Here is a 19,938-nt window from a genome sequence, read left to right as displayed (position 1 = left end):
TATTATCATTTCCTTTCCATTTAGAGAACTTTCATTAATGGTTCTCTTAGGGGAGGGTCTGCTGGCAACAGAGTGTCTTAGTTCTCTGTCATCTGAAAATGTCTTTGTTTCTCCTTCATTCCCGAAGGATATTTTCGCTGGATATAGGATTCTGGGTTGACAGGTCTTTTCTTTCAGCACTTGAAAAATACCATGCCACTTTCTACTGGTTTGTGATGAGAAATTTGTGGTTATTCATATTGTTTTTCCCCTACAGATAAGGTTGTTTTTCTCTGGCTGCCTTCAAGATTTTTTTCTTTGTCTTTAGTTTTCAGAAGTCTAATTATGATGTTGCTTGGTATAGATTCCTTTGAGTTTGTCCTGTTTGAAGTTTTTGAATCTGTAGGTTTAGGTTTCTTGCCAAATTGGGGGAACTTTCACCATTTCTTTAGTACTTCCTCAGCCCTGTGCTCTTCTGCTTCCGTTGCTCTGAGGACATGAATGTTAAATTTTTTGTTGTAGTTCCACTGGTCCCTGAGGCTCTCTGTTCATTTATTTTTTTCAATCTGTTTCCTTTCTGTTGTTCAGATTGCGTAATTGTAGTGTTATACCTTCCAGTTCGCTGATTCTTTCCTTTGACCCTCCATTCTGCTGTTGAACCCATCCAACTGAGTTTTTTATTTCATTTATCCTATTTTACAGTTTTAATATTTCCATTTGGTTTTTACATTTCATTTGTTTACCAAAACTTTGTTTACTGAGTCTTCTTATTTTTTTGTCATTTTATTTCAGGCATGTTTGTAATTTTTCATTGAAGCATTTTTATCATGCCTTCTCTGTTTTGCTCAGATCATTCTAATGTTTCTATCATCTCAGTATTGGGATCTATTATCTTTTTCATTCAGTTTGAAATTTTCCTGGTTCTTGGTATGATTAGTGATTTTCACTTGAAGCTGGACATATTCACATTATGTTATAAGACTCCGGATCTTATTTAAACCTTTTTTGCTGGCTTTCTCTATCACTGCTGTGGCAGGGAAAATGGAGAACACCATCTCCTTTCTGCCAGGGGAGGTAGGAGTTAAGATTCCACTTAGCCTTTGTTGACACCTGAGGGTCAGCTGGGTACAGGTGGCAGTTTTGGCTCCTTATGTGGTCTCCATAGTCACTGCATTGGGGTGACCTCATTACTGTTGGGAGATGGTAAAAGTCTTGACTCTACTCAGCCTCCTCTGACGTCATCTCCAGAAGGGAGGTGGAGGAGCACCTCATTACTGCGGGTTGGGGTGATAGTCCAGGCTTCCCTTCTTGGTCTCTGCAGACACCACAGGGCGGAGGAGGAGGTGCTTGTTACTGCCTGGAGGGGATAAAAGTCCCAGCTACCTTCTTGGCCTTCTCTGACCCTACCCTGCTAGGGGTGTTGGGGTACCTCCTTACTTCCTCATAAGGGTATAAGTCTAAGCTCCCTGCTTGGTCTTTGCTGGCATGAGTAGAGAGGATGCCATGTATGTTTCTTTGGTGTTTAGCTGTAGTAGAGCTGTTACTATCTAAAAGTTTTGTTTTGTTAGGCTGCCCTTTCCTGGCCCTTTGGCGTTTGTTGGAATTTTTTTTCTGTACCCATAGGTGTTTCTGTGTTGCTGGCTTCTTAGCTCTGTGTCTGGGATATATGAGACAAACAGTAAACCCAAGGAATTCACCACTGTGTTGTTCCTCAGGTCCTGAAGTCTCTGAACATTCTGCCTTCTTACCACATTTCAGAGTCTTACATTTCTTTACACATAATTAATGGGATTTTAGTTGTATTCAGCAGGAGAAATAGGGAAAAGTATGTTTACTTCATCTTTCCAGAAACGACTTCTCTCATTCACTTTTGTTCCTTAGTTCTGAGACTCAGTATCATGTTTTAATTCCAGAATTGTATTGTTAAGTTTACCCTATGTGTATTATTTTTCCAGGCAATGAAAAGTAGATTAAATTTAAAGGAATTCCAAAGAACAAGCAGATGTTGTGGGAAATATACCATTTGGCTTCATGCATTTATTAGAGAGTCAAAAATAGATGTTTGGGTTTGGGGATGGTTTTTAATTTTATAGAAAGATCTTAGAAGGGAGGATCACATAGTTATAAGTACTCAGCAGTTGCCTTTAAATATTTTTTGCACTAGAAAGTAGTAAAAATAACAGCAGTAATGTAGGTCTAGTTAGAATGGGATGCTTACCTGGTACTGAGAAGTTTTTTGGTTGACTTCATTTTCTCAAGATATGCTTAACAGGGTCCTGGTAACTTTGAGGTTATAGCTACCTATCTCATAGGATTGTGACTAAATGAAAATTTTAGGACTCTGGTATCTGTAAAGAACTGTACACATATGGGGAATGATACTATTGTTACTTGTCTTCCTACAAATATATACCTTGCACTTATAGGAGCATGTTTTTACCTTTACAGTTCTTAAAATCCTAACTTAGGATTCTTCCCATCCGTGTAATCCAGCTTTTAATGAAGGATACTTCACTACCTCACAGGTCAGGGCATTTCATCTTAAATAATTCTAATGTTTAACAAACACTTCTATTCTGAGCTTGGTCCTCATTCTGCCTTTTGAGTCTACTCTTTCACAAGAGAAAAGGAAAAAAATACTTTTTTCTCTGTGTGGTGATCATTCTTATAGTCCATACCTTTTTTTTTTTTAAATTTGGAATGGCTAAGATCTCTCATCATTTTACCTATCTTCCATCTATAGAATTTATTAGTCTTTCTTAAAATGGAGCATGGGTAGGAACTTTGCTTTTGAAACAGTGTACTATGCTGTTCCTTGTACATAAGAAGTCCTTCTGAGAGAATTTGAGACTATTAACAATACATGTAAATCATTGCATTAGCTTTCATTTTTGGCACTTACGAAACAGTGATTGAATTTACTGTTGGATCACTGCCCTGGGGTTTTCCCCTTCATTAGTGGCTTAATCTTAAACCAGGTCTGTCCCATCCTGTTACTTTATTCATTAGAATTTTAAAAAATCTAAGTGCTAGACAGCATTTGTCATTAGGATGTTTTCTTATTAACTTTGTAGCGTTCTTAAATTTTGATTCTGTGATTCATTATATTGGTTCTCACCTTTCCTTTGCCTAGTCCTTCTTCCAACTCTTCCCCAATCCAGTTTTACTCTCTTTTGATCATTATGAAAGTGTTGATGAGGCAGGGTCAGATGCAGAGCACTATTAGATATCTTCTAGATTGACATCAGTACATTAATAATCATTTTTTGGATACTTCTGTAGAATGTAGTATGAATCTTTTTTATTCTTCACATCAAAAGCTGAAAAAAAATAATATTCTAGTTTGGTATGTTGAGTTAATATAGTTTTTTATATACAGTTATATATGGTTAATATATATAGTTAATATACATTGTTATAGATGATCTGATAATTTTGGTATATTTTTCAGTTTTGAAATATTTTAGTATTTGTCTTGGTTTCATTTTACCTATTTAAAAAACATTTCCAGGAAATCCACTTACCCAGGATATATTGAACCTCTATCTGGAACCAGATGGAACAAGAAGGCTACTGAACTATTTGCTTGATAATTTGGCAGGTACTGCAAAAAGAAGTAAGTGGTCATTTGATTAAACCATTTTTTTTAGAAAGACATGTAAGAATATTGTTTAATTTTGTGTTTTATATTCAACTAGTTTCAACAGAACAACCACCTCCAAGATCTTGGATTATGTTACAAGAACCAGACAGAACACGGCCAACTGGTTGGTAGCCTAATTATTTAAATCTTATTTTTACTTTTTCTTTGTAAACCTAATAGTATTGTTGGTATGCTTTAGATTTTGGGCAGTGTTACAGTAGAATGCTTAAGGTTGATTTGGTTTGGGAGATAATAACGAAGACTTGATTACCTGGTCTCTTTACTATGCTACGGAAAGTTTGGTATAAAGCAGTACTTCTCAACCAGAGGCGATTTTATGCCCCAGAAGACATTTGGCAATGCCTGGAGATATTTTTTGATTGTTAACAACTGGTAGAAGTGCTCTTGGCATCTTGTGGCTAGAGATCAGAGGTGCTGCTGTTGAGGAACTCTGCTCTAAAGTATTGATCAAATTCAGTTATAATAAATACATGAAAATCTTTCTATACTGTAAGTTTCCAAACTGTACTGTGTTCCAGATGTAGTTGATAATACAAAAGTTTAAGATAGCCAAAACACCTACTTAAAAGAGAAATTGAACTAATGACCTCTAATCTCCTTTTAAAATTGTATGAAAATAGTTTGAGCACTTCTGTGATGTGTGCAACAGGATTTGGTCTATAATACCCCTTTTCTTTCATGTGAATTAATAGTAGTTGCTCTGTAGAAGAAAAGTAGAGATGCCTGTTAAGAAAACTACCTGTCAGGTTTCCACATTCTACATTAACAATAGTTGAAGTGGTGGAGGGAACATAGAAATGAGGAGCCCTGGTCTTAGAGGCTGAAGGACTTAAGATCGTATTCTGTTAGTTTTTGAACCTTCTGTGTGTACCTCTGTAGCAGGAAACACATTATTTATTTATATTATAATTTGTTCACGTATCTGTCCTTCATTTATTTTCTAACATTATTTATGCCATGTCTGGCATATAGTAGTTTTTCAGTGAATATATATTGAATAAATAAAGTCAAACTTAGCATTTAAGTGAAAACTATTGAAATTAATTATGTTTTTTTTTTTCTGCCACGTGTGTGAATAAGTAAAGTTATCTTTCCTACAGCCTTGTTTTCTGTCATGTGCTATAATGTTCTTTGTGATAAATATGCGACCCGGCAGTTATATGGCTACTGTCCATCATGGGCACTAAATTGGGACTACAGGAAAAAGGCCATTATTCAAGAAATCTTGAGTTGCAATGCTGATGTCATAAGTCTTCAGGTAAGTCATCAGAAGAGCACTTGTTTAAATTGAAGAAATGCCCCAACATTGATCAAGCAAGGAACAGCTTGGGAACGCATTACACTGACACATATGAAGTCCTAGCTTTAGCAGTTATTAAAATATGGACTTTTTCTGTATTTAGTGAATTCTGGGAGCATTCACTGCCAGCTGTGCTTTGTAGCAGTGTGCTGCCAAATTAAGCAGATGGGTTAAGCTGGGTTTTAAGTGTTTGCTATGACAGCTAAATGTTTACTTTTTCCTCCCTGATGCTCCTGTACACTATTTTTTAATTGGGTGACAATGTTACTAAAATTGTAACACTGTCAAGGTATAATTTTGCTTTACTTCCAGTGGTAATTGAATAGTTAGGTCAAAGTAGAAAGGGCATTGAACCTGGTGCACAGTAACTGAGTTCTCAGTCCAACTCTCATAATAACTTACATGACCTTGGGCAAGTCACTCTCCTTGTGGTGTGAAATTTGATCTGTGGAGTTCCTGTTACCTCTCTGATTTTTGTTCTACGCCAATTCTAAAATATAAGGAAAAATATATGCATAGGGGTATATGTCTTTCTATTCTTTACTCCTAAACAATAAAGAATTAACCTTATCAACTGGTACCTGTAAAATGACAGGTAGGTGTTCTGATTGGTTTCAGATAAATTACATCGAAAAAATGTAATTCTTCATTCTGCAGATCAGTCCTTTGAAATTCTTTTAAGTTCTTAAACTGTACATATAAAGGTAATGCATAGGACTGATTTTTGTCTTATGAAATAACTCTGCTATTTACAATTTTTCAGGAGGTTGAAACAGAACAGTATTACAGTTTTTTTCTGGTAGAACTGAAAGAACGTGGCTATAATGGATTCTTTAGTCCTAAATCTAGAGCTAGGACAATGTCAGAACAAGAAAGAAAACATGTTGATGGCTGTGCAATATTCTTTAAGACAGAAAAGTAAGTCATCTTCTTTCTTTCTTTCTTTTCTTTTTTTTTTTTTTGCTGAGCCACATGGCATGCAGAATCTTAGTTTCCAGACCAGGCATCGAACCTTGCCTCCTGCAGTGGAAGTGCAGAGTCCTAACTACTGGACTGCCAGGGAATTCCCAGTCATCTTATTTCTTAAAAAGAAAACTTTCTCTGTTTGCAGGATGGGGGCCAAGGGAATGGAAATTAGTTGGCAAATAAGAGAATGAGGCGTTTCATTATTACTCAAGAAAACAGTACTGTTGACTTAGAGGGTTTTGTTTTGATTCATCAGAAATAGTGTTTTGGAGGGCATGTTGAAAGTGCTGCTGTTTCTTCAGGTGTTTGCTAGGGTTTAACTCCAGTTGTTACTTTAAACACCTTGTAATTGCATTCCCTCTGGGATGGTGGAGAGATTCTTAAGCGTGTACTTAGGAAGAGAATTATTTTAAAATTATAAGATGGAATTTTCCAATGTGAAACCTAAACAGAAGATGACTACATTTTCTTAAGTTGTAAAAGTTTATCAAAATGTTATTTGTATCCGTAACAGACTGAGAACAACTTAAATGGACATGGGAAGCTTGGTGTTAAGTGTGGAGGATTTTCCATAATGTAATTTACATGCCATCATATCTGTTAAGGAAGTTGGGGAAAATTGCATTTTCCACAAAGCTAATGTCTTGGTATTCTCAATTTTATATTTGTGTGTGTGTGTTTGTTTTTGTTTTAGATTTACTTTGGTTCAGAAACACACTGTTGAATTTAATCAGCTAGCAATGGCAAATTCAGAAGGGTCTGAAGCTATGCTGAATAGAGTCATGACAAAAGATAACATTGGAGTTGCTGTACTGCTAGAACTTCGAAAGGAATTGATTGAAATGTCATGTGAGTGACTTTTCCACTTCCTATGAAATTGACCTCCAAAATTTAATAGAAAACAAAAAATTTGTTACATATTAATAGTCTTGTCTAACACCTGAAGAAACTCAGAATTTAAATCTTAGATTCTAAAACCTTATATCCATTTATCTCTACCGCAAAGCTCAAGATGAGGAAACATTGCCCAGAAAACTATGTCAAATCTTAAAAGGCTTAAAGCCAAAGGAAAAAAACAGCTTTCTTTTCTCCTCAAGAATTTTTCACATAAAATGCTGAAGTGTAAATATTAGTTAAAATGACTGCTCAGAGAGAAGAACTCCATACACTTACATAATTTCTTGGCAACAGGGATATTCTGTATGCTGACTTCTCTTCCTGACCTTTTTAGTCATTATTTTAAAGGTCTTGAGTTTTGGAGAAATGGACCACTTATTTCAAATTAAATGTGTGTTTAGAGTGACCTTCATGCTACGAACTGAAACTACTGTCACTTGAGGAACAGTTGGAAATGGGGATATTTAATCTGAGGGATAGAAAGATGAAAGATGGAACTTAATGACTATCTTAAACATATCTTAAGAAAAAGGGTGTCAATTTAATTTTATGATGCTCAATTTAGGACATCTAGAAGACCAGAAGTTTTAAGGAGATGGAACTATTTAAAAATCAAGCTGTCCCAAATAGAATGGGCTGTCTCTGTTCAAGTAGTGAATACCCTATTCTGGAAGTACTCAACCGAGAGGTTAGATGTCTATTTCTCAGGTTTGTTGTAGGGTAGATTCAGTCATCAGGTGGGAGATGGTTAACTAAATTTTAGACTTCTTTATTATTCCCAAGATTCTGAGATATTACTTGCTTTCAGACCCTGTGAGCATATATGGGGTTATGGACAGGTTTTGTTTGTTTCTTTTCTTTTTATCTAATATAGCTGGAAAGCCACATCTTGGAACAGAAAAACAACTTATTCTCGTGGCTAATGCTCATATGCACTGGGACCCTGAATACTCTGATGTGAAGTTGGTTCAAACAATGATGTTCCTCTCAGAAGTGAAGAACATCATTGATAAAGCCTCGAGAAGCCTCCAGTCCAGTGCATTGGGAGAATTTGGAACTATTCCACTGGTGTTGTGTGCAGATCTTAATTCTTTGCCGGACTCTGGTAAAAACAAAACAAAACAAAACAATGCTATTTTATATAGAATGCTTACTGACTTAAAATGTTTTTGTAATGTGTTGTTTCTTATAATTCCAAATTTAGTCAAAATGAAAATTCAATTTATAGTGGCAGCTATGAATCAGGTTAAAAAAAATGTGTTGTGGAGTAGGGGAACCATTTTGAAAATGAAATGGTATTATGAAAAACCTCAGGAGGAAGGATGTTAATCATCTTCAGTAAACACGTAGGTGATAACTTGAAGTAACTTATTAAAGAACATATAATTGTATTTCATTATCCCCAGGTTATATGTAATGCACACTCTGAAAAGGTTATTAAGACAGACTCTTTGGGATTCCAGCATGTGGTAATAAAATCCAGTTTAAATTTGACCGTATATTAAAGGATCTCCAGTTTTGATGGGCTTGATTAGAAAAATACACCTCAGGTGGAAATTGAGATTTTTTTTTATTTACACAGATCAGGCAAGTGATTTTAACAAAAAAAGATCAAGAATCTTGATTTTTAATCACAAAGTAGAAGAATACAGAAAGCCTTATTCTTAAATACTTTTCCATAGTTAGTACAGTGAGTAAAAGCCATAGTCCTTGTAATATCAAACTAAGTATTTCTTTTTGTCTTTTGGCTCCTTGTTTATACTTTCTCACATACATACACAAGAATACTTTTCCTTGGACTTACATGCATGCAAGAATGTGCACATTCACACATACACACATTCACACGCTCAGAGTGGTTAAATTCAGTAGCACATCACTGCTATCACAATAGATGAGAGAATAGATAATAAGTTAGAAACTATGTTAAAATTCGTTTTCAGGGCTTCCCTGGTGGCGCAGTTGAGAGTCCTCCTGCTGATGCAGGGGACACAGGTTCGTGCCCCGGTCCGGGAAGATCCCACATGCCACGGAGCGGCTGGGCCCGTGAGCCATGGCCGCTGAGCCTGCGCGTCCGGAGCCTGTTCTCCGCAACGGGAGTGGCCACAACAGTGAGAGGGCCGTGTACCACAAAAAAAAAAAAAAAAAAAAAAAAAAAATCGTTTTCGGGGAAATAAAGGTGTCTAAGATCCATAATTCTTCTTTCAAAGCCATCTGGGGATTACCGGCAATTTCTCTACATGCCTTGCATCCTCTTTTTAGCTACAAAGTATCTGAGGGGCCAAGAGAGACTCTTGTCAAATAATGCAGATCTTAGAACCTATTTCCATGTTGCAAAATACAGTATTTTAATAGCAAACACATGGGAAAATGTCCAGTCTTGTTAACTAATTAAATGAAAGTTAAATATTTGCAGAACCCATCGTATGCTTCGCATATTGGAAAAATACTGTCCAGGGATGCTGAAGTTGCTCTGTAACTCTTTCAGAGTTGGCTCTGTGTGTGTGTGTGTGTGTGTGTGTGTGTGTGTGTGTGTGTGTGTGTGTGTGTGTGTGTGTGTGTGTGTGTGTGTGTGTGTGTGTGTGTACATTTTTCATTTTCACCAAGAACTTTATTGAAACTTTATTGAACAGCGTATTCACCGTTTTGTTCTACTACGTTCTGCCATTTTTCAGGCAACTTCATAATTCCATCTTCCCAAAACTTTTTATCTTTTTGAGCAAAGAACTGTTCCAGGTGCCTTTTACAGTCTTCCAGGGGATTGAAAGTTTTTCCATTAAGAGAATTTTGTAAAGACTGAAATCAATGGAAATCCGAAGGTGCAATGCCTATTGAATATGGCTGATGAATCAGAACTTCCCAGCCAAGCTGTAACAGTTTTTGCCTGGCCATCAAAGAAACACGCGGTCTTGCATTATCCTGATGGAAGATTATGCGTTTTCTGTTGACTAATTCCAGACGCTTTTTGTCGAGTGCTGCTTTCAGTTGGTCTAATTGAGAGCAGTACTTGTTGGAATTTAATCATTTGGTTTTCCGGAAGGAGCTTATAATAGAGGACTCCCTTCCAATCCCACTATATATACAATATCATCTTCTTTGAATGAAGACCGGCCTTTGGTGTGGTTGGTGATAGTTCATTTTGCTTGCCCCACGATCTTTTCCATTCCACATGGTTGTACAGTATCCACTTTTCATCAGCCATCACAATTTGTTTTAAAAACGGAACATTTTCATTATATTTCGGTAGAGAATCGCACGCGGAAGTTGGTCAAGAAGGTTTTTTTCACTTATGTGGAACCCAAAAATCAAAGCAATTAACATAACCAAGCTGGTGCAGATGATTTTCAACGCTTGATTTGGATATTTTGAGTATGTTGGCTATCTCTCGCGTGGTACAGTGTTGATTGTTCTCAATTAATGTCTCTATTTGATTGCTATCAACTTCAACTGATCTACCCGACTGTGGAGCATTAAACATTGAGAAATCTGCAGCACGAAACTTTGCAAACTACTTTTGACACGTTCAGTCAGTCACGGCACCTTCTCCATACACTGCACAAATTTTTTTGCGTTTCAGTTGCATTTTTAACTTTGTTTAAATAGTAAGGCATAATATGCTGAAAACGTTGCTTTTTTTCTTCCATCTTCAGTATTAAAATGGCTACACAAAAATTCACCAATTTTGAGAAGTTTCTTTTTAAATGCACACTGATATGACTGCTGTCACAATCTAACAAAATTGTTTCGAATGAACTTAAGTGCTACTGGAGCCATCTTACGGAAAACACTGAAAGAACTTTTTGGCCAACCCAATGTATATTTAGGCACGATGAATCCTAATCTTGGTATTTTATACTAAGCATAGCAGAAACCTACATACTAAGATGTTGATTATAGTATTCTTTTTTTTTTTAAGGTAGAAATAACATGAATTTAAAAAAATAAGGAACTAGCTTAACAAATACTATACATCAGCCCAGTTGTATTATGCAATCATTAAAAAAAAATAATTGAGAAGACATATGAACATAAGTTCATGTGATACAGTATAGAATATTCAGTATACTATGATTAAAACCATGTAAAAATGGGTTTATACAAGTTTTGGCAAATGTGAAAAACTGAAACATTTTAGAAAGTGGGAATATGTGTGATTTAAAACTTTACTACCAAATTATGTTTTTAGTTATGTGTTGTACACTGTGTATTATACTTGACAGTGCAAAAAGTACATTTATTTTCATTATAGGTGTTGTGGAATATTTGAGCACTGGTGGAGTAGAAACAAATCATAAAGACTTTAAGGAACTGAGATATAATGAAAGTCTTACAAACTTCAGCTGTAATGGGAAAAATGGGACAACCAATGGAAGGATCACTCATGGTTTCAAGTTAAAGAGTGCCTATGAGAGTGGCCTGATGCCTTACACAAATTACACATTTGATTTTAAGGTGAGTTTTGAGATAATAAACTTTTAAAGCCTTCATTTCTTTAAAGTGTCTTATAACTTTATGATGGCTTTAAATGTTAATGCTCAGAATGGAATTAAGCCATCTCGAACTAGTTGACAGCAGCATTCTTTTATTACCGGCCTCTCCCATTGTGGAGCACAGGCTCCGGATGCACAGGCTCAGCGGCCATGGCTCACGGGCCTAGCCGCTCCGCGGCAGGTGGAATCTTACCGGATTGGGGCACGAACCCGTGTCCCCTGCATCAGCAGGCAGACTCTCAACCACTGTGCCACCAGGGAAGCCCTCTTTTATTACTTTTAATGTAGAATTCCATGTGATTAGAGTCCCATCTGTACTTTATAGATACCTATTAGAATCATTTCCAAGGTAAGAAATCAGATGAAATAATGATAGTAAATCCTGAGTTAACTGTCACCTTTTTGGGGCAATTATTTTTTTTTGTAGGCTCATTACTAACAGCTGGATATGCAGGGCCATCATATTTAATTTGCTGTCAAATTTGTTCCATCTCTATTTCAGTTTAACTGAAACTGTACTACTTGAGAACCGAAATGTCTTTTATTATTAGCCATTTTAAAATTTCTAATATATATATTATTTATATGCCTTGTTACACAATTAATGGATTACAATATGGAGCCTTTTCCTTAGTAATTCTCCTCATTTTTATTATCTGTGGTTGTTTAGGACTTGTGTTCAACTGTCCTTTTTAGCCACCTTTTGCATTTACGCTCTCTAAAATCCTAATTTTCCATTTCTAACTTGCTGAGAAAATAATCATTCAGGTTAGATTGTCTATTAGAATAGTGTAAATACTTGTGTTAACTGGTTCTTAATTTTAGAGGGGAGGTTGTTTAGACTCCTTTGAGAAACTGTTGAAAACTGACAATTTTTTTTTATTTGGCTTTGGAGGATCCACAGTACTGTAGATAATGATTTAACCCTGGGAACAGATGAGTGTGTAGAGTTGAAGAGAGACTGGAGTAGACTGGGGAAAACTAACATGTAAATGACAGTAACCAGAGAGGTGGAAAACCAGGACAGTATAGGAACTTAAATTAAGCAAGGAAAGAAAGCCTTTCTAGGGAAAGAGGTGTGTGTGTTAAGCTTCAGAAAGATATTGATAAGAGTTGTTTCACTTGAGAGCTAGTAGTCAGAGAAACTAGAATATGATGAGTTGGAGAATAACTGAGCAATGAGGTAGGAAAAACCAACTTTTAGATTCTTATTTCAAGCAGGTTGATTGAAGAAGAGGTGAGGGTGATAACTAAAAGGTGGGAGAGATTAGGGATTTTTTTTTTTTCCTCTTGTTCCTGTTCCTGATAGAAAGTTAGGAAGAAGACTCTTGAACATGCTTAAATGTTCTTGGCCAGGAGCATGTAAAGGAGAGTCTGAAGTTACAGGGAGGAAAGGAGCAAACCAAGAGTAACCTAGCTGTGTGCCAGATGCTGTGTCTGGGTACTGTTGAGGTTGTTGAGAGCAGAGACAGCCTGGCCCTCGTGGAATCATGTTCTGGTGGGAGAGATAGGTCTCAACCACACAAATGAGTATATAGTTACACCTTGGGGGAGTGCGTTAGCAAGGGAAAAGAATCAGAGGTGGTAGGAGCTATTAAGTGGGTGAGGGCAGGATTCAGGAAGGCCTTGGGAAAGTGATTAAACTTGGCACTTGAAGGTTGAGAAGGAGTTAGCCAGTTGACAAGTAGAAGAAAGTGTTCCAGACATGTGTGGAGGCCCTGGGGCAGGAAAGAGCTTGGCGCCTACAAGGAATGTACCCCACTTCACACCGCACCTCCCTACTCCCCAAAAAGGGCCAGTATGGCAATGGAGTAGTGAGCAAGGAAAAGTGTCACAAATTAAGTTAGGAAAGAGAAGCAGAGACCCTATCATGGAGGATTCTTTAGGTCTTGTTAAAGATTTTGAAAAGATCCAGATAGGAGGAAGAATGATTATCATCCCTAAACTTTCTTCATTCTCACATTTGGGGATGCCATTTGGTTTATGTAGTATTGCCTTTTCCTACAGGCTAATAAGTTTCTTTGTTTGACTCTAAGGATATGTCTTGAAAATTCTCAGTGTTCAAGTGTTATCTTATGTGGGGCCTTGTCTTTTTTTTCTTTTTGCCTTCTGTTTTTCAGGGTATAATTGACTACATCTTCTATTCTAAACCTCAGCTGAACACTTTAGGCATCCTGGGACCTCTGGACCACCATTGGCTAGTTGAGAACAATATCAGCGGCTGCCCACACCCACTCATCCCCTCTGACCACTTCTCACTTTTTGCACAACTGGAGCTCTTACTGCCTTTCCTGCCCCAAGTTAACGGCATTCACCTTCCTGGCAGGAGGTAGTCAAGTACCTTCAGAGGATGACCTCAGTTTCACTCGTAAACTCGTAAAAAATCTGAATATAGGGGAGTGAGGTATGGCCACTAGGGATTTTTTTTCCTTAATGATGATTTGAGTTTTCAATCTGATTATTTGATAAGGATATAGTATGAAAGCCAGGTGCTAGCAAACAGACAAATTCTGAGCCCGATATGCTTTATATACTGTTAGACAGGGACTGGTGTGTTTGCACCTATCTTTAATTTGTTACAAGTAATTTTCCTGTTTCTTCTATCCAATATAATATTTTCATGCCTTGAAATAGGAAAATGTTTGAACAGCATATTCTCTTTGCACAGAAATCTGTAGCACTACTTTTTTGAGGCCAGTAATAACATCCAGAGATCATTCTTCCATACTTTACTCCCTCCTTTTTCAGACTTGTTTGTAAAATATAGAATTTAAATTTAGCCTTTATGATTGTATATGATCCACAGAAGACCTGATTTATGAAATTTTGTACTAAAAAAATCAGATTTGGAAATGATTGTATTGTAATCTAAGGCTAAGTTTTTTTTACCTGTTTCATGTGTTATAAAGGCCAGCTTGTAAAAGAAGTTGCAACAGACTTTCTCTGCTGATGATTTGCACTGTTAGGGTTTTGTTAGCCCTTTTGTACTACTTTGTTTTTAAATTGAGAACATTGCTCTTTAAATCTAAATCTGTTTAAAGTTTAGGACATTTTCTTGGACCAGAGGCAACTTACCCATGAATTCCTGGGTTTTTACAAAAAACTATCTACCAGGACAGATAAGCTGAGCAGTGAATGATCTGTAGGCATTATGGACTGAATGTAATGGTTGATATATGTACATTCTGATATTTTTAAATCCTCAGCTTTTTTAAGTTACAAAATTACAGCTGCTTAGGGACAGCTTCTTAACTCCTTTTTGAGACACTTCCTGTCCTATCTCCACTGTGCCTGCCTGAATTTGTTCTCACCAAGCACTGCCTGTGCATGCAGAGAAAATCTGTGCATCCTCTTTTATATTTTTAAATACTGTTTAACATTTGTCAGAGTTTTATGAAAATGCTTTTGTATGGGCTGTGGCTTTTTTTCCATTGTGAAGCATTGAATATCACATTTTGGAACATGTTCATAGGGTGGGTCCCTGGGTCTTTACTCACCAGACCCAAGCACTGCTTCTTGGTGTCATTGCACAGTGCTGTTCATCACCCAGAGTACTAGTATCATGTGAATTCTTTTTGTTTTCTATGTATTCCTTAGTTTCCATGTTTTTTAGAAATCATTCCTTTAAAAAAAAAGTAATTTTCCATTTATGAAGCAGTATAAAATAAATGAGATGTATTTTCAAAACAGGTCCCTAAGACAATACTTCAGATCATTTTAAAAGTGACTAAGTCATTTTAACATGTCAACCAAGATAAAAGTTATATTATACCTTGTATTTTGCCCATAGTGCTGTTAGTAGAGATTAAAGCCAGCTTTAACTTTGCAAAGTTAACTCCTATATGTTCTGTTCTCATTCATTCATTCTCTCAAAAAAATCAAATGAATTCACAGGGAACTTGGTCTAACTGCTTTTGTTTCAACTGCAGGCAGGGGAGCAAAAGGACACCATGTATGTGAGCATTAAGAAAAGAAATTGTTGAATGTTAGTAACAGTTTTTATACAGAGAGTGAGTCATTTTGGATAATGACTTAAAATTTTATGAAAAATGTTTAGCACTTAAATGTGCTTATTCTGTTTTTAAGAGAAAATAAAATCTCATACTGTTTAAGTAAATGATTCTTTTTTTTTTTTTTCTTTTTCTTTAAAAAAAAAGAAAAAATTCTCCAAAAGGTTTTGATCTTGAATCTTTGTCTGGGACCTGGTTTTTCCTTTGAAGTTTTTTTTTTTTTTTTTAAACATTTTGTTGTGATGGTTTTTTATTTTTTGCTTTTTGTTTTAAGTTGTGCTGGCACCGAACACATCCAGTTTATAGTCAGTACATTGGAAAGCTGGTATTACTGATATAGAACCAATGCATAACTTTTATGGGGTTTCTTTTTGGGTTTTTTGTTTTGTTTGTAAAGTGTGAATAAAAGGTGTGTTTACTCATTTATCCTAAACACTGTGTTGGTAATGTGCATCATGACAATTTCCAGCAAGGGCAAGCTGGAGCTGGTTGGACTGATGAGATGAAGGAAACTGCTTTTCTTATGATCTGCATTATATAATAACAGGTCCAGAGAGCTTTATGGAAGGGGAAGGGGAGAAGCACTTACTCTGTTTATGGAGGATATATTCTTTTCATAGATGCTGGAACTAGAGTGCACTTGTTAGATGCTAAAGGTTTGAGCTTTACATAAAATGTTTTCATCTGTGTTTGTTACTGTCTACAAAATATTTGAATTTGGGGGCAGCATAGTAAGATATAATGGCCTGTTACGTCTTGAAAATATTTGTTCTTGCCTCTTCTAGGCAGACTGCATTCTGTGGCAGACTACCTTCTGTGGGTCAGTTTGAACAGCTTCTCTACCTTATTAGATAGTGATAAATTGAACCAAGAGTGTAGATTTACAACTGTAACCTTTAAAAGAGAGAAAAATATTTTAAGTCTACAGGGAATAAATGGTCACACCAAAATAGACTGATAAGCAAGATTTTGTGTTTTAAGTATCTTCTGTGTCCTGAATAATTTCCAATAATCCGTACTCCCTAAAATGCAATAAAAACTAGTATGTTTTCACAGTATAGGTTTTCTTCAAAAATTCTGTAACAAATATATTTAATGTGGTGTTGCCATAATGTAATTTCAGTATTCTTACTGGATAAGTCCATTTTATGAATGTTTTACAGAAAATTCGGGGTATATTTTCTGTTTTTAATGATCAGAAATTTGGAGGTGCTCAGTTCCTTGTAAATCTCTTGAAGTACAGTTTACTGTATTAGTGATAATTATTTATGCTTTAAGAATTTAAACAATGTTCATCAAAATTAATTTATGGCATAATTTAAAGTTGTAGAAATAAATTGTTGATTGCAACTTTAATAGTCCTAGAAGATAGGCAGGGAACATCTCCAAGAAATGTGCTTTTATTTTTACTTGATTTGGTGACAGCCAGGAAAACTTATTTTGAGTTAGCACTTTGAAACCTAAGGACATTATTAAATTGGGTAGAATGCACTTCTAAATGTTGAAATTAAAATTTCAAAGCTCTTAAAAGATTTCCGGTTTTCAATAATAAACTCAATTTTAGTATTCCATTTTTTACTATTTAAACTTATAGAATTTGTTTCCATAGTGACTTTTAAGGTTTTGGGGTCATGCTATATAAGTATAAAAGCCAACCTAAGCAAAGCAGTTATAGCAATTTGCTCTTTTAATGAACCAATAAGAATACCCGGTACAAATGCTGCAGATATTTCAAAGAAAACCTTTAGCAAGTGTTTCTCCCCTACTTGTAAACAGTATTTTGAGATGTTCACTTTGCTCTTCTTTTTGGTTACATAAATTTTAGTAACCAGTATGTTGAAGTAGTGTTTAAAATAGAATATCTAGTCTTTATTTACAATACATTAAATTGTGTAATGCACTGGACTAAGTTTTGTTTACCATTCATGTAACAAAACCCAGCACATTATCTGCACTAAGCTCAAAGAATGTCCCATTTGCCTAGGCAGCTCTTCGATAAGGGTAATGGGAAACTGAATATGACCTATGGACTGGTGGTAACAAGGGCTTTTACTCTTCTTTTCAGTGGAACCTTCTTGGTCAAATTGTAACTAGCTAGTATTATATTTATATACAGGGTCTCTTTTCTTTACCGATGTATTTTCCTACTCATAGTCAACCAATAAATTCAATTACCTGTTTCAAATATTTTTAAAGTGTAATTTGTATAGCTGTAGTATTGAGGCTTGAGAAAATATGTGTTAATCAGCAGACCACCTATTTAAAATTCTGAGTCATCTGGGACAGGGTTATAACTCACCCTTTGACAGGGAAGAGTGAACGGGGACAGTGCTATGATATAGGGAGATGGTGTAAACTTAAGGATCTCCTTATTGGCTGTGGTATTCTGTATAACACTCATATCTTTGCCAAAGTTCAATTTTATATTTAGGCAACTGATGATCCTTTTGTATTTAGGATTTTTGTTGTTGTTACCATATACCTCATAGTATAAGAAATGGGCTCATGTGTCTTTCATCCTTTGGAAGGAGGTTGACATATTTTGAATAAATGCTTTTAATACAGTAGCAAACATTGTATTGGTGGGGTTATATTAATTCATTAAATGTTTTAATTGTTACATGTATAGTTTGTTGTATATATAAACTTTAAAATTGTCTGACTTCCCAACTCTTCAGAGCATTGAGTCTATTTTTAGAAACTACTTCTTTAACAAATAAATGTAAATTTTTATATAGATGCTGGAAAAAAAATCCTTTAAAATCACAGCACAATTAGATAAAATGAATGTTTGCTGAGATGTCCAGTTTTTAAAGTAGGCATTTTCTACCTAATCCTTAATATATAATTTTATCTCTCTAACAGAAGTCTTGTTCTTCCTTATGATTGCCAAAAAAATGTTGTAGAAGTTAATGAAATATGCCCATATTTATAAATTCTAGTTCTGTAGAGGAACAAGTATCTAAGGAAACATGAACTGAAATATATATGCAATAAAGTTTTCAGGTTTTAGGTAAAAATGTTATATATATTGAGAATTCCCTTCTTTGAGTGTTATTTACATATTCAAATTTAAATTGAGTTTAAAATAAGCTTTCATAAATACTTTAAAGGCAATTTTAATATACAGGTTATATATTATAAGAATCCTTAGAAGATAGTTTTTACTAGAATTTTACAAGAATTTTAGGCTATTTCTGTAAGTTAATAATTTGCTCCAAATAATGAAAAATGTTCTAAATAGATTGTTCCTCAAATGAGTCTAACCAGCTAGTCTATAGCTAGGAATTGAGAAGACTGCTGGATTACCAGGTGACTTGAAGACCAGTTTCTGCAGTTACTTTAGCAACATTGACAGTTTAAATCAAATGAGTAGGGAGATGTCCATTTTCTCATTTTCTTTGAACTGCACACTTCAGTTCACTCTAATCTCAAAAGCTATTAAATTATTTTGAGCCTGTTGTAAGACACTTTGTTCGCTACACCAATGTGACTGGAGGTGGTGTCTCAAGAGCTCCTACTGCCATATACTTTTCAGGCTTACTAGCAAAGTGAATTTAAGCTGTGGGGTCCCAGAGAGCCAACTCAGCATGACTGCTTCATTAATTTATTAATGGCTTTTTTTTTTTCTTTTTTTGTGGTACGCGGGCCTCTCACTGCTGTGGCCTCCCCCGCCGCGGAGCACAGGCTCTGGACGCGCAGGCCCAGTGGCCACAGCCCATGGGCCCAGCCGCTCCACGGCATGCGGGACCCCCCCGGACCGGGGCACAAACCCGCGTCCCCTGCATCAGCAGGCGGACCCCCAACCACTGCGCCACCAGGGAAGCCCTATTAATGCCTTTTGACTGCCAACCCTATAACCCTGGTGATTTCAGTATCTCCGCTTCATGGCAGTCCTGCTAGTACTATTTTTTCCCAAGCTTTGTGTAATTCTTGAAAGCCTGATCCATGAAAGACATTGAAAAGGGACGCTGGTGTGATCAAATTCAAGGAGAAGAAAGCTGTAAAATGCAGGACTTGCTTTCCTTTTAATATTCATACTGATGCAGGTGGCTCCTTCTCAGGGCAATGATGTAGGTGTGAGGGGTATATGCTCACATTCTGAGCTTTATATAGGGAGTTACCATCTCCCCTCCCCATTAACATGATGCTTGCTAGTGGTGACTTTGAACAGACCTGATGAGTGGGAGGACTATATGTAATTAGTCCATTGCGATGAATCAGAGTTGTCCTTAATCTACTTTTCCTAGTCACCATACTGATCAATACTTATTTAGAATTTCTTCTTGTCAGACACTATGTTTAGATTGGAAATAGAGATTTATCAGACGTTCTCTGACTTCAGGTTGTTCATTGTTCATTATAATCTAGTGTTATAATGTGCTGAAGATACACCAGGTATGGAGGGAGCAAATCTCTGTCTACATGGGTCTATAAAGCCTTCCAGGTGACTGTAGAACTGGTTTTGAAGGACTAAGAACTTGTTTACTGGATGAATAATAGGAGATGTATTAAATGCCTTTGTGAAATGTGTATAGCTATGAATGGAATGGATTTTGAACATGATGAGGGTCTTTCAGTGGGAAGTGCACTAGTGGAGTGTCTGGAACACGGTGGGCACCTTTGAACTTT

General features: G+C 36.1%; 1 protein-coding gene across 4 annotated transcripts in view; it reads left to right on the top strand.

The window, feature by feature from the left end:
- Positions 1-17,491, top strand: part of CNOT6 (CCR4-NOT transcription complex subunit 6) — a 66,925-nt gene extending 49,434 nt beyond the window's left edge. For 3 of the 4 annotated variants that reach the window (XM_060144388.1, XM_060144386.1, XM_060144389.1), the window contains 8 exons: positions 3,491-3,595; positions 3,678-3,746; positions 4,744-4,901; positions 5,707-5,861; positions 6,604-6,758; positions 7,681-7,911; positions 11,056-11,258; positions 13,417-17,491. In XM_060144388.1, coding sequence (XP_060000371.1) covers positions 3,491-3,595; positions 3,678-3,746; positions 4,744-4,901; positions 5,707-5,861; positions 6,604-6,758; positions 7,681-7,911; positions 11,056-11,258; positions 13,417-13,629 — 1,289 coding nt within the window. In that variant the 3' untranslated portion in view covers positions 13,630-17,491. The remainder of the gene's footprint in view (positions 1-3,490; positions 3,596-3,677; positions 3,747-4,743; positions 4,902-5,706; positions 5,862-6,603; positions 6,759-7,680; positions 7,912-11,055; positions 11,259-13,416) is intronic. The other variant, XM_060144387.1, reaches the window with a different exon arrangement.
- The last annotated feature ends 2,447 nt before the right edge of the window (positions 17,492-19,938 follow it).

This window comes from Lagenorhynchus albirostris, chromosome 3 (assembly GCF_949774975.1).
Source record: "Lagenorhynchus albirostris chromosome 3, mLagAlb1.1, whole genome shotgun sequence".
In the NCBI taxonomy this organism is placed as follows: Eukaryota; Metazoa; Chordata; class Mammalia; order Artiodactyla; family Delphinidae; genus Lagenorhynchus; species Lagenorhynchus albirostris.
This window is presented reverse-complemented; position numbering and strand designations above follow the sequence as displayed.